Raw genomic sequence first — 15,755 nt, 5'->3', positions numbered from 1 at the left:
TAATGGGATCTAGCGCAACAGAACACGCGAAAGAGCTCGGGCTCTGGAGATCTCCAAGCCACGTTCGTGGTTGTCGGCGGTGGCATCGCTGGCGTTTCGTGCACCCAGCAGGTTGGTAAATTTGTTGCTCTTTGAAGACACCTGAACACATGTCTTCTGCATACAAGGCCTTTGAAACCCTGAAACTTGAGTCGGAAAAGTGCCTTTTTGACGTGGAAACGGAGATGCCTGATCGTTTTCCTACAAACGCGCGCGTCAGTTTCTTTAGCTGCAACAGCCTATGGAAATAAATGAAAACGTCACTGCAAACTCATTCTGTAAAAACTGTAGGCAGTAGTGTACCTTATCATGCAAGCAGTGGCGCCATAAAGAGGGCGGGAAGGGGGGGGGGGGGGGGGTGGGGGGATCGCGAAGGGCTACCGCCCCGGGTGCCGCTGACCCTAGTGACGCCACTGCATGCAGGCACATCATTGCGAAAGCACGGCTTGCTTTCATACCGTGGCTCCTTCACAACCCAGATAACACATACCTAGTCATCCCAGGGACATCCCGAAAAGATCCCCACGTCCCACATCCCATATGGGACGTCCACAAGACTTCCAAGGGATTACCTTTATTCGGACGTCCTAACACGTACAGTACGTTAAGTGACATCCTGGGAATACACATACCCTGCTAAGGAAGGTGCAGTGGTAGACCTCCGTGGGACATCCACCACAGGACGTTTTGAGATATGTCAGCCAGGCAAGACCCCTTTGATTTTAATTCTAATATATGTCTTCTCAAAAAATAAAGACCAAGGAAATGCACAAACACGACATATGATGTACAGGTGCTGCACCTCTTGTCGTGTGTGTGCTTGTGTTAGTTTTTGAGCGCCGTCGGATTTTCATGATAGTGCAATGTATACCAACTGGCCAGATTATTTACCATGCGACATATTCGACATACACTTAACTTTAAATTCCACTTCTATGGGTGCAAATAACATAAAAATTTGCTTGTGTTAGGATGCATTTTTTTGAGACTTCGATATGGACATGTTTTGCATTTTCTCTTAATATGGGTCAACATTCTTGAGGAAACAAACTTGAGGAAATGCAGAAAGTATGGTCATAATGTACTCAACTTCACTCCCCGATAAGTTCATTCAGCTGTCACTGGCAGTGTACATACATGTTGTAAATGCAGCAGGTACATAGTTGCAGGAAGGGGACCCATGGAGCCCGAGCCCCCCCCCCCCCCCCCCTTCCCCCAAAATTTTCCATTTGCTGGGGCCTCCTCTCTCCCCCCTCTCCCTCATACAGCATTTTGTCATGGGTAACCCCCCCCCCCCCGAAACAAAATCCTGGCTACGTGCCTGAAAGGCAGCATGCGTGAGGATGACCTAAAGTTCCCAATTATGTTAACTTTGTTTTAATTATTTCCTGCTTATTTTGACACCAGTATGTCAAGAATCGCTTGTCTTGTTTGTTTGTTTGTTTTTTTTTTTTCACTTTGGCTCCTAGTTGGCTCAACTGTGCCCAACAGACTCCATCCTGCTGGTGACTGCCTCCCCCATCGTCAAGACAGCAACCAATATTGTCAAGGTTTGTCAAGAAACTTCAGTTTTTCCCCATGGGATTAGTCGGGCTGTCAACAACCGACACAGAAAATTTGGTTGGCCCATAAAAGAGAGAGAAATGTCAGGTATTTTTAAATTCGGTAACAGCTATGCAGTCATTGAGCATTTAATCTGTGCAAAAAAGATAAATAACTTCATGTGTATGATAGGCACTTTCAGCATCGCATTCATTATAAATATTAATTTCTTCTCGGTTGAGTTTTACTTAGGCCTCTGTCAAATGCATACCTCAAGCTTAATTTGGGTCTTCTGCACAGCTTTATAAATGGTGAATTTGATTCTGACCTACTTTTAAGCTGTGTCAATTTTCATGTTCCTTGCCGCGTTGCTATACATTTCACTGTCGTTTACTTTCATTCCATCCGTAAGGTTTTGCCAATGTCACACATATCATCTAGCTTAGACATATTTAGTGACCATTCAGTTTTCGTCAGCAAGTTAGAACATGTGCCTATCCTTTGTCCTTATATCACTTTGCCTTTTTTTATATGGTCTCTGTTTGATACTTAATGTTTTTATTTAATTGTGTGCACTAAAGAGAAAACCTGTGTGATTGTCTTTAGGCACAGAAAATAAAGATTATTACAATCTTCATCATTGTTGTTTGGAGAATCTAACTGTCGGCTCTCACGGATCACAAGCGAATGTGGCTTAGTGCAGCTAATCGGCACAAAGGCCCACTTGCACTACTTGACAGGTGCCAAAAATGTTCAGGTATGCAGGGTCATGGAGAGTTTCAAAGTTGAAGAAAGGCTTCTGACCTACCTTGAGAAACAGCATCACAATGTCAGAGTGCTCCAGGACGTCCTGGTTTCTCTGGATGCAGACTCTCGGGTGCGTAGCACGTCTCCACTCTCTCGCCTTTGCAACGATACGCTCAAGTCAGCTGTGACATCATCGTGTGTCAACAAGAGACCGAAGAACTGCACAAAAAAAGAGACTTCTCCCCACTTCCCAGCCACATCCGTGGTCGTCCCTAACCTCTTGGCCCTACAAACCTATGCTCTGTTCTCACTCAAATTGTACAACAATGAATGGTGTATGCCATGCGACTCGATGGCAGGATCGCCTGATATGTCTCGGTCGCTGGAGTGGCTAACGGCTCATGTTGCTTGGGGAAAAGCAGAGCATTAGTATAGTGGCTACCACTGCATCTAGTCTCAGTTCTTGTTTCTCTCTCTGTCTTGTCCTGGTTTACAACAGATTCAGTCTTGAAAAAGCATTTTGGTAACTTTGAGAAAATTGTTTTGGAGAAGCTCATTCCGACCATCGTTGGTAAAGGCGATTTTATACATTGTGAGTTCATGGTCAAGTCCCCTGCACAATATACAGTCATTGAATCTGAGCAACTATGGTGAAACTAATTGTCTCCTAAATAAATTTCATCCTTAAAAGTGAACTAAAACTGCTTATGTGTCACAAAGTAGGTCATATGTTGGTGTTCTTTTCATAATAGGATGGACACACCTTTATTCACTTTAGTAGATGGGATCTATATTAGAAAACAAGATAATCCTTTTTGTTTTACTTTTTGTATCTGAAATTTGCACAGTTTCGTGCTTCTTAGCAGGAAAAAGCAAGGTCTTCTCAGCAGGCTTCGTGTTAAAACACTGATCAGGGAGACGTCAAACGGTGTCAGTGATGAGACAGAAAAAACTCTTAATTGGTTAAATTTGATTAGGTAGCAAAAAAAAGAAAAAACTTTTTTCCGCATTGCGGAAGTGTTGCAAAATATTGTAAAATACCGAGCAATAGTGCCCACCTAATGTCGAAGATTATCACGAAAAAATGGGGATAGATGCTCGTCATGTTTGAAAATGAAAAAGCAGACGGGGCATGTGGTCAGGTAGGCCCTTTTGATCCGATGGGACGGCATAGGGGTGGTGTGGGGTCTGCCTGAACCCCTAAATTTCTAAGCAGTGATGCTTCACCACTTTACACCGGTGTGCGCTCTTAAAGCTTCACTGCATCGCGCCGGCGTTCGTGAAGAAGCAGCCGATTCAAAGGAACATCCCGGTTTGTTCAGTTGGATCCGACGTTTGATGGCGTGGGCATTTGATATGTCCTTCGCTTGTATTTAAAACTTATCAAAAGTAGGGGGAGGGTGCTTATCGCGATGGGGGCACATGCTCGCTTATTTACTGTATGTAGTAACAAAAAGAAAATTCCTGTATTTATTGACGTGTTGCGAATTGTGCGGATGCTTCTGTATCACTTGCATTTCCATCGAAAGATGAAGCTGCACAATGTTTTTTTTTTTGTTTTAGAGCACAGCTCTTAGGGGCCCTTTTCCAGCCTGAGCGGCGCCGGCGTCGGCGTAGCCGGGTGGGGGGGTCACGTGACCTCCCGGGGTCACGTGACTACCCGCAGGTGACGTGACCCCCCTCAGTACCCTTCCCTACTCTTCCTCAAGAGCTGCGCTCCAATTCGGCGTTACAGGGATTTGTAAACGGCTTTCATTTTTTTCTTTCTGGCCATAGGTGGCGACCCTCAAGAGCCGGCGCACCGTATCATACAAGAGCATATGCCTCTGCTTAGGAGGCAGACCCCAGGTGTGGTACCACTCACGGTGGAGAAGTTATGAGGGCCCAAGGCAGACTGTTCACAAGTAGTATGCTGCATTAACCGACTATAAATGTGCAATAATGCAAATCTAATAAGGGTTATCTAAGTTCTCTTCATTTCTTACTTGGGTCACACTTGGAACCAGTTGGAAGAAGACATGCCGTCACTATGATTGCTGATGTAGTACGCTCATATCACTCCCACCAGACACACGGTAGAACTGTACTTCGCTAACCCAAACACTTTTGGTCGAGAACAGAAGCGCTCCGTTTCAAATGACTGGTTACCCAAAAGAGCTGAAACATGTTTGGAAAGACAGGACACAGATTATCGACTTGTAGATTGGTTTCCATCGTAATCGAAATGCTCATAGTCATTGTGCTTCTTCGAAGTAGAATTAAATATTTCTTTTAATTTGCCTCGCATACCTGACCCATTGACAGAATGCTGTTTGAAATGTTTCAGTTGCTGGCAGAAGGGAACCCCTTGGTTCTTGGAGTGCGAGACACTGAGACTGTCCAGGTATGCCAAAGTAAAGTGGGGAGTGTGGGAAAGCAGACAAGATAAAGTTGCTAAATGTTTGTCTCGTCCTGTCCCTCATTGCTACTCCAGTGTGTTCATGTACAGTAGACTCATTAATTCAAACTACTAGAAGCCACAAATTTGTTTGAATTATCAGAAATTCATCTAAATATAATGCTTCATAAAATTATGATTTGCCATATGAATGGCTACACATACAAAGCAGATATTGGATGATTTTCTCTTCATAGGCCTACTGATCAAAAGCAGGTATGCCATGCATGAAACATTTGTAAAATGTATGACATAGGTTTATCTTTCAAGAATGTTGTTTATCGTGAACATTTTAGACAGCACATGACAACTCAAAACAAAATTAATTTTGTTCATCAGGCCAAGAAGTTGTCTAATGTGGACTATTAAGCAGGGGAGACATGAGCGATGAAAACAGGCATCGCGCAGCAGCTTTTGTTGCAACTTGTGTAGACGCTATGATGACAGCCTATGCCATGCCATCACGTTGCAGCGTCCGCTCAAGTTGCTATGGAAATTTCGGCGTGGTGCCCGTTTTCGTAGCTCACGTGTGTCCTGCTTGAGTTCCGTTGAATGCGCTTCTTACCGAGCACCGGACCAGTGCATTGTAGAGAAGCAACACCCGCAGAAGCAAGCAGACGGGTTGCCTCCCTGCATAGCACAGGTGCTCGGAAGGAAGCACACTCAGCAGGAGAACAAAAAGCATGAATTACACGAAAACACTGTTCGAATTAAGCGGTTTATTAATACATTAAAAACATAGCGGGACAAACAAAACTTTTGAATTTGTTTGAATTAACCAGAAGTATGAAATATCAGAGTTTGAATTATCGTGAGTCTATTATAGTGTAGCATCTCCTAATGTGCATTATATGGGGCGACTTCCTTCTGCTACTTTCTGCTACATGGTCACAGTCTTCACTGCATGTTTGTCAGATTTGGCATACATTAGGTAGGGGGGGATAACCTTCACTACGAGTTACTAGTGTGGTTTATGTCGTGGATTGTGTATCCCTTTGTTTATTTTGGCTCTTTTTTACAACTTCAGGATTTTGAGGTTTCCATAAGCATGCAGACTGACCGAAGTTCTGAATGTCTCCCTGACGCAGGCACTTCAAGAAAAACTGAAAGGTGCCCGAAGAGTTGCCGTCGTGGGTAACGGGGGCATTGCCACAGAGCTGGTGTGAGTCCCCGTGCACTTTTTCATTTGTCAAGTGTCGCGTTAAAAGGAGTGCATAAATAAAAACTTGGCAGCTGTATTTCGATCTGTTGATCAAACTGCCATATGCACATTTGCAATGCATGAGAAACGGTGGATTTCCATAAGATTTTTTATTGGTACACCTGGCGTCGGACCATGCGACGTAATGTGACAGTGTCAAATCATGGCATCAAGTGATGTCACATCATGTGACTTGACGACAAGTCGTGGTGTCTAGTGACATCACATGATGTGACACCATGGCATCATGTGATCTGACGTCAAGTAGTTTTGTCAAGTCACGTCATGTGACACAATGTCATATGACCTGACTTCAAGTTGTAGCATCAAGTGATGTCATATCATGCGACACCATGGCGTCATGTGACCAGACATCAAGTTGTCAAGTGAAGTTACGTGACCTGATTTCAAACTGTGGTGTCAAGCGACGTCACGTCATGTGACCTGTTGTCAAGCGACGTCACATCATGTGACACAAGACGTCATATGACCTTACGTCAAGTCGTGGTGTTGAGTGACATCACGTCATGTGATACCATGACTTCACGTGACCTGACATCAAGTTGTAGTGTCAAATGATGTCACGTTCAGGCCATGGTGTCAAGGAACACCATGGCATCGTGTGTCATTGTGTCACCATTGGCGTAATTTAAAGGTGGGAGGTCAGGATATTCTGAACCCCCCATGCCCCGCCCTTAGATTCTGCATGTAACTATTTAGGGCGGGGAAAGGGGGGGGGGGGTTTTCCGAACATCTGATACTCTGACCCCCCCTGGAAGCTTTGAGTCCCCAAATGTTCTTCAAGCTCTCGAGGTGGGTTACTTGACCAGAGCAGTTCTTCTGCAGGCACGAGATACAGGGCTGCCAGGTTCTATGGGCCGTTCGCCAGGACAGCATTGGGGCTACCTTCTTCGATCCAGGGGCCGCACAGTTCTTCATGCCGCAGCTGTACTCTGACCGAGATGCCCCAGCAGCACCCTTTAGGAGAGCCAGCGAGATTGGTAAAGTCTGAGTCGAAGCCGATGTGCAGTCAAAAAAGCCTGCTTTGGTGTGGTTTCGACACCTTGAGTGTAGCTTTAGGGAAGCTGCTTAACAGTTGTGCCTCTTCCTCCCTTTGTTCTTGCAGAAGGCGAGACACCCAGCAAAGGTGTTCCTGGTAGTGCCTTGGGACCTGACTGGGCATCTGGGTGTGTCATGCTTGGAGCAGGGGCCCAGAAGGTAAGACACATTGACACGCATCATCACCATCATCATCATTAAATGGCATTAAGAATGAACAGTGGGAGGATGGTCTACCTTAACGTCAGACAGCTGTTTTCTCAAAATGAGCAAAGGTGAAAGATTTTCTCCTCCGAGTATTTCCCTCAGTCCAATATCTATCGCGATAGAAGCAATGCATTGTCCTCCGTGATTTCGAGGTCTATGCGAAACTGTCTTGGTAACAGCTGTAGTTTCTCATACATTTTAATATTTGTGCTCACTGTGCACAGTGTGTCAAGAAAATAAACTTGGTAATTTTGTAATGAAAATTACTTCAAGTGACAAGAACATATTGACCGCACAAATTCGAATATACAAATATTTTATCGTCTTACCCACCACGCAAACAGAAAACGGTGCACGTGGGGTACAGCTGCGAAGTGGACGAGCTTCTGACGCCGGAACAGTTTCGACAGCGGTCCTTGACCGAGACGCCATTTCCGCAGCAGCAGCAGGGGAACACTGGTGTTGAGGCCATTATGGATTGGCCACTCTATGTGCTTCTCACCAATGGGACGTTGTTTGGTTGTGACCTTGTGGTGAGCGCCACTGGTGTGACACCCAATGCAGACAGCATCGACGTGCCGCAGGTGAGCTGTCCACGAAGAACAGCGCTTACATGCTCTGTAATTAATAGCTGGTCCTTGCATACTCATCGTTTTAAGTCTAGCAGCCAATTGGTGCTTGGCAAAGCCTTATAGTGGCACACCTTTTTCTGATTCAGTGGTTCATTACAGTATTAGACAGCATAAATTATATTACTGGTGGTTTTTCTTTTTTTATCAGGAGTGACTCTTTAGTGCTATGGCATATCGGTGTTCTGCTAATTGGTTACTTTATTGAAGTACAAATAGGCTCATCTTATACAAAAATGAAATCTGAGATAACAATACCGTTGCAATCTACTGTTGGGTTGCAAAGCGAGTAAATAAGTAAAAAAAAAAAAAAAAAGTTTCACCAGAAGCAGATAATTAAAAGAGCAGAGAAAAAGTGTGGCATAATTGTTGAATAAATATGACATTTTATTTAATCATGAACATGTAACATTGCCAGGCTTTTTTAATTTTTAAAATTGAAAAAAGTTTTTTTATTTTATGTTTATTGACAGTTTGCTCTGTAGATGCCCACACAACAGATTCACCTCTTGCTCGGTGCTTGCGAGGCTAACACAGTATGGACGTTGCATCAATCTCTTGATGTTGCAAGATATAGGGGAATGGAATGGTTTCTACCCTTCCTTGCAACATTACAGTTGATCAACACCTACTAGATATACCAGGTGTGGCCAGAGTGACATGGGTTTAGAACCACAGACAAAACTAGTACAAAAATTCTGAGAGCCACAAGGGAAAAAAAGGTGGGGGAGGGGGGGGCGGGGCTAATTTTAACAAGAAGCAATATGGAGAGAACAGTCCTTTCCAAGGGGGGCAAGTATAATTGTCGACTGCAACAAATGACACCAGGCAGCAGAGCGTTTCTTCAACCATTAAGCACAAATAAATACATGGCTCACTAGCCAACCTATGCCCCTATCACCCGTTATGCGTATACAGTTCGCAATTCTTTCTAGAACAATAAAGGAAACGGTCTGTGGACACGTGTATGTGTCAAAAAGCAGTCCAGCTGTACGTGTGTAGTGTACCTAGTACAAGGCTGCCACGACTGTGAACTTTTTTTTAAATTCTAGAACTGTGTTCGTCTTGGAGACACAGGAGGGGAAGAAGCCACGCTTACCAGGGGGCCGCGAGCTGCGCTTGGACCCGTGAAGAGCCGCATGCAGCTCGCGAGCCGCAGTTTGGCCACCCCCGAGATATACCGAGACCGTAGTGCCGGATACTCTACATTGCCTATCAGAGGCCGGAGCAGATGCGAGTGCTGCATTAGTGTTTGGCTGGGACGCGCATTCAATCACCGAGAACGGGAGCCTCATCGAAATGCAGACGCAGCACTTGCGTCCACTCCGCAACCGCTCGTTTTAAGATCAAAGTCCACGTTTGCTTTCTGTGTATGCGAACGAACAATGCCCAAGAGTCTCTCCTTTTTGCACGACACGTGTGCAGCTGCGGCTAGGCCCGGACGGAGGCATCTCAGTGGACGAGCACATGAGGAGCTCCGTGGATGGCGTGTACGCGGCTGGGGACGTGTGCTGTGCGGCCTGGGCACGCTCGGAGCTCTGGTTCCAGATGCGCCTGTGGGGCCAGGCACGGCAGATGGGTGACTGGGCCGCCCACTGCATGGCCGCAGAGCACCTGGGGCAGCCGCCACCCATGGCCGACGCCCGCTTCGACCTCTTCTCCCACGTCACGCGCTTCTTTGGCTACCGGGTGAGGAAGGCTGGCCGACGTGTCGCAACGGGTTCCTGGCCTTGAGGCAATCCACGATCTCCCTATGTGCTATCTTTGAAGTTTCGTGGAGTGCTGTGTAAGCCACGAGCAGGAGAGGGAAAGTGTACGAGTTTGGAGTGACGCGCGATACTCTGATGAGCACATTATTAAATACTGAGGACATTTCTCACTAAATGTGGATACGCGCCCGACTACACATCTCACAGGAAAAGAAGACCAAGGAGCATGTGCTAAGAAGAAGAGGAAGAGAGGCTACCGGCGCGAGCAGAGCTAGTTGGAACCGTTGATCGATGCAACATCAACCTTCAAGAGCTTTCCATATGTCTAGACTGTAAATATGTTGTATAAATCTCTTTTGTAAACCGGAGTGATCTAAATTATCGAATACACATAATCCACGTTTGGATTATGTGTATTGGGTAAATGAATTCTTTCTCTCCCCCTGCATTATGCTCTCTCCCCTGTACCTTCGGAACCACTCCACCAAATTTCTTGTCGGGGAACATCCAAGAGGAATCCCATGTAAATCCCATGTAGTTAAGATTTAAGTCAATAATGGGCTATTGCATTGCTACCTATATTCCTAAGAAGGCAAGAAAGATTAAACGCCGAAACCCATGGATCACGAGAGAAATTTTGCATGTAAAACGGGAATTGGAAAAGCTGCGAAAACGCCGATCGTTCAATGTAAGTCAACAGGCTGGCAACTTAAAAAAGAATGATAAAGTCAGCCGAAGAAACATAGTAGGTACTTCACAAAATCCTTACCCGAATTTCTTTCATTGGCCCCCAAAAAGTTCTGGCATTGCCTATCGCCGGCAAAAGGCAGCAGCAGTTCATTATGCATTAACATCAATTCGGTGACTGACAAGGTGGAAATGGCATTTGAATTTAACCGCTTCTTCCAATCTGTGTTTACAAGAAAGGAGGATCAAAATATTCTTGTTGCATGTGACAATGACGTGAGCAGTATCATATCGAAATGGGGTATTGTGTCATTATTGCTATCCCTTGACATTAAGAAATCATCTGGATCAGTTGCCTTGCCAAATGCATTTCTTAAAAAGTATGCTGAATGGGTCTCGAAGTACTTAATTAACATATATATTTTCTAGATTTATCAAAGATGCGGTATCGTCAGATGACTGGCTAGTGACTAGAGTTGTTCCCCTAAAAAAAAGCGTAAGATATCTCAGTTCAAAACTATCTCCCCATTTCCCTTGCTGCACATCTTGTAAATGACTAGAATACATTGTAAACAAAAAACTCTTTTCTTTCGTAGAGGAAAATGCTGTGTTAGACCCCAACTACCTAACATGGTTTTCATCGAGACTCATCAACAGTGACTCCGTTAATTGGATTTTATCATGAAATATCCAGCTATGTGAATGATTGTAAGCAGGTGGATGCTGTGTTCATTAACCTGTCGAAGGCCTTCAACGGAGTACCTCATCGTAAACTAGTGAAAGTATCAAAAGACCTTGGTGTTCCCTCATGTCTAATCAGATGGATTAACGCATATCTCACAGATCGCTAACAATTTGTGGATGTCAATGGTACCCATACGGGATGATTGATGTATACTCCGTGGTGCCACAAGGTTGTTTTAAGCCCCCTGCTTTTTTTTTTTTTTTTTTTTTTGGTTCACGTCAACAGTTTGTTTGGACTTGTTGCTAACGGCCCCATGAAAATATGAATGTTCACTGATGACTGGGTAATTTACACCCCCGTTTTATCACTTCAGTAGCAGATAAAGTTAAGCAATGTGTTACTGGCATGGGGTTGTGGTGTTGTGAATATAATATGCTGACTAACATCAACAACACTCAGGATATGCATATTTCAACAAAGAAAAATATTCTAAATTGTAATTACGAGGCTGATGGAGTCAGACTATAAAAAGGCCGACAGCTACAGTCGAACCTTGTTAATTCAAACTCGAGCGGAGCAGAAAATTTATTTGAATAAAGCAAAGTTTGAATTGTAAGGAGTTTCCTCCCATAGAGACACATAGGATGGGACCTGCATGTTAGTTTGAATTATCCGCAAGTATGATTTAAGAAAGTTCGAATTAATGAGAGCCGACTGTATAAATATCTCGGTGTGATAATTTCAAGTGATTTAAAATGGAACCGCCATGTGGAGTACATCAGAAAGCTAGCAACAAACAAATTGTGGTATCTTAAGAGAACGCTCTGTAAAGCTCCACCTTCGGTTAAACTTCTAGCATATCAAACTGTTATTAGACCTATCCTAGAATATGCGTCAAAAGCTTGGGATTCCTGGCAGGTAAACCCTGTTAAAAGCTTGAGACTGTTCAATCACTGGCTGCACGGGCGACTTTTTTAGATTTCAGGTCATCAATGTGGTCACAGGACTCTTCAGCAAATTTACAACCCCTAATCAATAAAAGGTCATGCTGGCATGTCTTTCAGATTTATACTAAACTCATAAAAATTCATAGTCGTAAATACCTAAACCAAGAACCTTCTACTCTGAACGATTACATCATTAAAAAATGGCGACTCCTGTTACTGCTCGAATAAACGCATTTAAAAAATAAGTTTCTGTGCATACCATTCTATGGAACAAGCTACCCAGTGACATTGTTGACATTGATTCGTTTTCAGCTTTTGCAAATTTTCTAGATATTTTCTTTCAATGCTAAGTTGTTTTGACACTGTATAGTCATTTTGCTGTTTAGTATATTGTTTAGGTACCAGGCTACCAACGTGTAAATGTATGTAACGCTGGCTCCATCAAACTTGGAAAAAAAAATTCTGGGTGTGTGCAGCTGCATATACTGTATCGTGTAAACAAAAATGATATATACACAAATTGCTGTATTCTTTCAGTGAAAAATGTGCATTGTACTTGAATCATTCACTCCTGCTTTGGCTCCAATGAACTGGCAATATGGATAAATAAATAAATAAAATATCCCCAGCTAACCGCACCTACACCTAGTAGTCCATGACTAGGGATTCTAGGGAATTCATGAAGAACCCGTGCCTCCAAGAAAGTCCTTGGCTAGGGGCCCCATGAGGAATCCCTAGCTAGCCTAACCTTCAGCTAAAGATTCCAAGACTAGAAATTAGGTGACCAGGGAGTCCATGGGGAACCCCCTAGTGAGCTGTGCCTCCATGGCGCAGTTCACTAGGGACCCCATGAGGAATCCCCGTCTGGTTGCACCTCCACCCAGGAAACCCATGACTATACATCGTTTCACGATAACTTGGTGAACTGTGGAGCCTGTAGCCCCTGCAACCCAATAAGAGTGCCAAGGCAAGACGCGTGATAACACTCCATGGTTGAGGCCACGGGGGCCTCGTTACCGCCACAGCAACAGTGCCGTTTTTGCGACAAAAAGTAATTCTAGGTCTTTTCTTTTGTGGCAATTGAACTCGCACAATTCCATCTATAACGAGAAGAAATGAAGAATAAAAAAATTAACAATCAATCAGAAATTTATGAGTTTCAATTATATTTAAACCAACAAAGTGACGTCACATTTGTATCTGCTGTCAATTTCTTTTTCCTTGTAGTGCCGTGGTCGTTGGCAATTGCAGCCGTGTAATTGGCCGTTTCCGCTGAATACATTGCACTGTGCCCTGGCATTCGCAGCTAAATTGAGCGTACTGTTGTCTCATGAACTGTTCCCAAAGTGCTCTCTATTCTAATGGACGTAAATGTTGCAGTGGTGGGTGTTCATTTGAAGTTGGCTAATTTCGGAACAGACGACTCTTGGCTAGCAGACGACAACCGGTTCCTCCGGGCCTCGCATTTGGTGTAGTGACACAAATGCTCCCATGACGTTGGGTCACGTGCCTCGCTCAGACGCTCTTATTGGGTAGCAGGTGACGGGAATCTATGAAGGCCCTCTAGTTAGTTGCACCCAGGGAATTCATGACAGAAGAGCCCATGAGGGACCTCTAGCTAACTGCAGATCTTTCAACCCGTCCAGGTCATCCTATTGGGACTGTTCAACGGCCAGGGTCTAGACAAGGACGACCACAGGGCACTGGTGCGCATCACGCCCAACGCGGAGTTTGTGAAGCTTCTGCTGCAGGGCGGGCGCCTCAAGGGGGCCATCCTCGTGGGAGAGACGGACCTTGAGGAGATGTGCGAGAACCTGCTGCTGGACCAGCTGGACCTTGGGCCCCTCGCAGACCGGCTGCTCGACCCAGAGGTGGACATAGATGACTACTTCGACTGACCGCCACCACGGCGGGGGATAGAGGTCTCTGAAGAATACGCTGCGCCATCCCGCGGCATTTGTAAAATATCTGAGCGAACCTTCCACACCCTTGCTTCGTGGCACTGTTTGAGCGCTTCCCTTCTTTCACCGTGACCGCCGCCCCCCTTGGCAACAATAAGAGCCACAAGCGACTGCCACCACTATTTATTTCTGATCGGACCCATTTTTTGGCCGAGTGCTTGCAAACAGAACAAGAGACTACTGTGATACATTGGTGGGGAGCGACTTGTTGAGAACTTTGAATGGTGAGATCAAGTGGTATACAGCAAAACCTCATTGATATGTTCTCAGTTGATACGTTTTCCCGGCTGTTACGTTCAAAAGCGCCGGTCCCATTTTACTTCCATAGATATACTACATGTATGAGATACCTGCACCACATAAGCAATAATATTTTACAGGGGGGCAGTAGTAGTAATAATACTTACGAGCTGAAGGATTTGTGGTTTTAAATAGGGCTAGATAATTCCTAGAGTATGTTATGCAAATAAATAGATATTTGTGACAATTGACAACTTATTTATGACAAGGGTTCCGTGTTGTTGGGGTTCCATTTCCTTCTAATTCGAAAATGTCTTTTCAGGGTTTATTATTATTTTGTTTTTTCAGAATCTGTGTTTGTTTAGCGCTGGGCGAGAAATTGGGGTTTATCGAGGCTAATCTTATAAAACGACTGCATATCTATAAAATTGCGGACCCTTCCAGGGTCCATGGAGCTTACGCCCTTGACCCAAATATACTTGAAAAATGTCATCCCGGTACCGACAACAGAAGGCGGGGGCCCGCGGCAAGAGACATGGTTCCCAAAGAAGGAAGCAACCTTAAGGACAGACAGTATGGGCTGTGTTCAAGGCCACAAAAGCAATGCTGCAGATGTCTTTCCCCAAAAACGGGGGAAAAAATCTGGACGGGGTCCCCGAAACATTGGTGGTTGGGAACCACAGGAGTACAGGCTTGAAAAGACATCTAAAACGTATTGAGATTTTCTCAATACATACTCGGAAAGACATCCTGGACACGAATACCTTTTGCTGGCACGAGATCCCTTCTGCAAAATGCTCAACATCCCTTGGATACTAACCAGTAGTATGCCGTAAAATAATGAGCAAGTGCCTGCCCAAAAGTTGCGAGAGAATCGCAAAGAATTGGGAATGGGCACTTGTTAGGCCCGAAAGAAACGCAGAAGGGTCACGTAGCAGGCTCTTGTTTGACCTAATGAAACGTTAAAGCAATAGATAGGGGCCTGGGAGAACTCCCAATTCTTGAAGTGCAACTCCAGTCGAAAACGAAATAAATGACTGGTATCACTTTAGTGGCATGAAATAGGATTACAGCCGAAATATTATGTCAAAGTGAAGCCACATACTCCACTAAAACAGATTTTAAAGATGCAACCAGCTGCTCTTCAGTGGGCAGCAAGCGGGTAGATTTTAGTCGAGGAACACTGGTACAGTGCCCTTGTGATGTTGCGTCGCAGTGGAGCTGCGGTTGATAGGTTATATTGCATACCGCAGCACACTTACGACGTCACGTCGTGGCCGTACGCCTGATGATCAGTGTTGCCATCCCTCCAGCAGATAATTTCGGTTTTGCCATAGACGCCCAAAACTGAACTTTAAGCCGCAATATTTATAAAGCTACACACAACCGAGGAAAAAAAAATGTATACCTTGTAATTCAGGGACACTGCTTTGGCTTAAAACAATCATAATCCCAAGTTCAAAAACATTGACCAGAATTGCCCTTTAAAAAGCTACCACGCTGCTCTGAAGCCAGCTTCACACTGGTGCTCTCGTATCAAACTTCACCGCTTCACACACGACACACGCGAAGCTTCGCTGCCTTGCGTCAGCTTCCCCTAGAAGCAGCCGACACGGAAGAACACCTCTGGAGTTTGCCAAGGTGGGTGCTTGATTATGTCCTTCG

At 44.8% G+C, this 15,755-nt stretch overlaps 1 protein-coding gene across 1 annotated transcript; it reads left to right on the top strand.

The window, feature by feature from the left end:
- Positions 1–49: 49 nt before the first annotated feature.
- LOC8042643 (pyridine nucleotide-disulfide oxidoreductase domain-containing protein 1) lies at positions 50–14,504 on the top strand (the record flags this gene model as incomplete). The annotated part of the gene is given in 11 exon segments (XM_042294106.1): positions 50–111; positions 1,509–1,589; positions 2,339–2,458; positions 4,105–4,176; positions 4,655–4,711; positions 5,854–5,927; positions 6,813–6,967; positions 7,093–7,184; positions 7,577–7,816; positions 9,287–9,550; positions 13,536–14,504. Coding segments are annotated over 11 exon segments (1,469 nt in total), but the record flags the coding sequence as incomplete, so codon positions are not given.
- Positions 14,505–15,755: the final 1,251 nt, after the last annotated feature.

The sequence above is a fragment of the Ixodes scapularis genome, unplaced genomic scaffold (genome assembly GCF_016920785.2).
Source record: "Ixodes scapularis isolate PalLabHiFi unplaced genomic scaffold, ASM1692078v2 PGA_scaffold5__190_contigs__length_132052651, whole genome shotgun sequence".
NCBI lineage: Eukaryota > Metazoa > Arthropoda > Arachnida > Ixodida > Ixodidae > Ixodes > Ixodes scapularis.
Note: the sequence above shows the minus strand (reverse complement) of the source record. Positions and strands in the feature narration are given on the sequence as shown.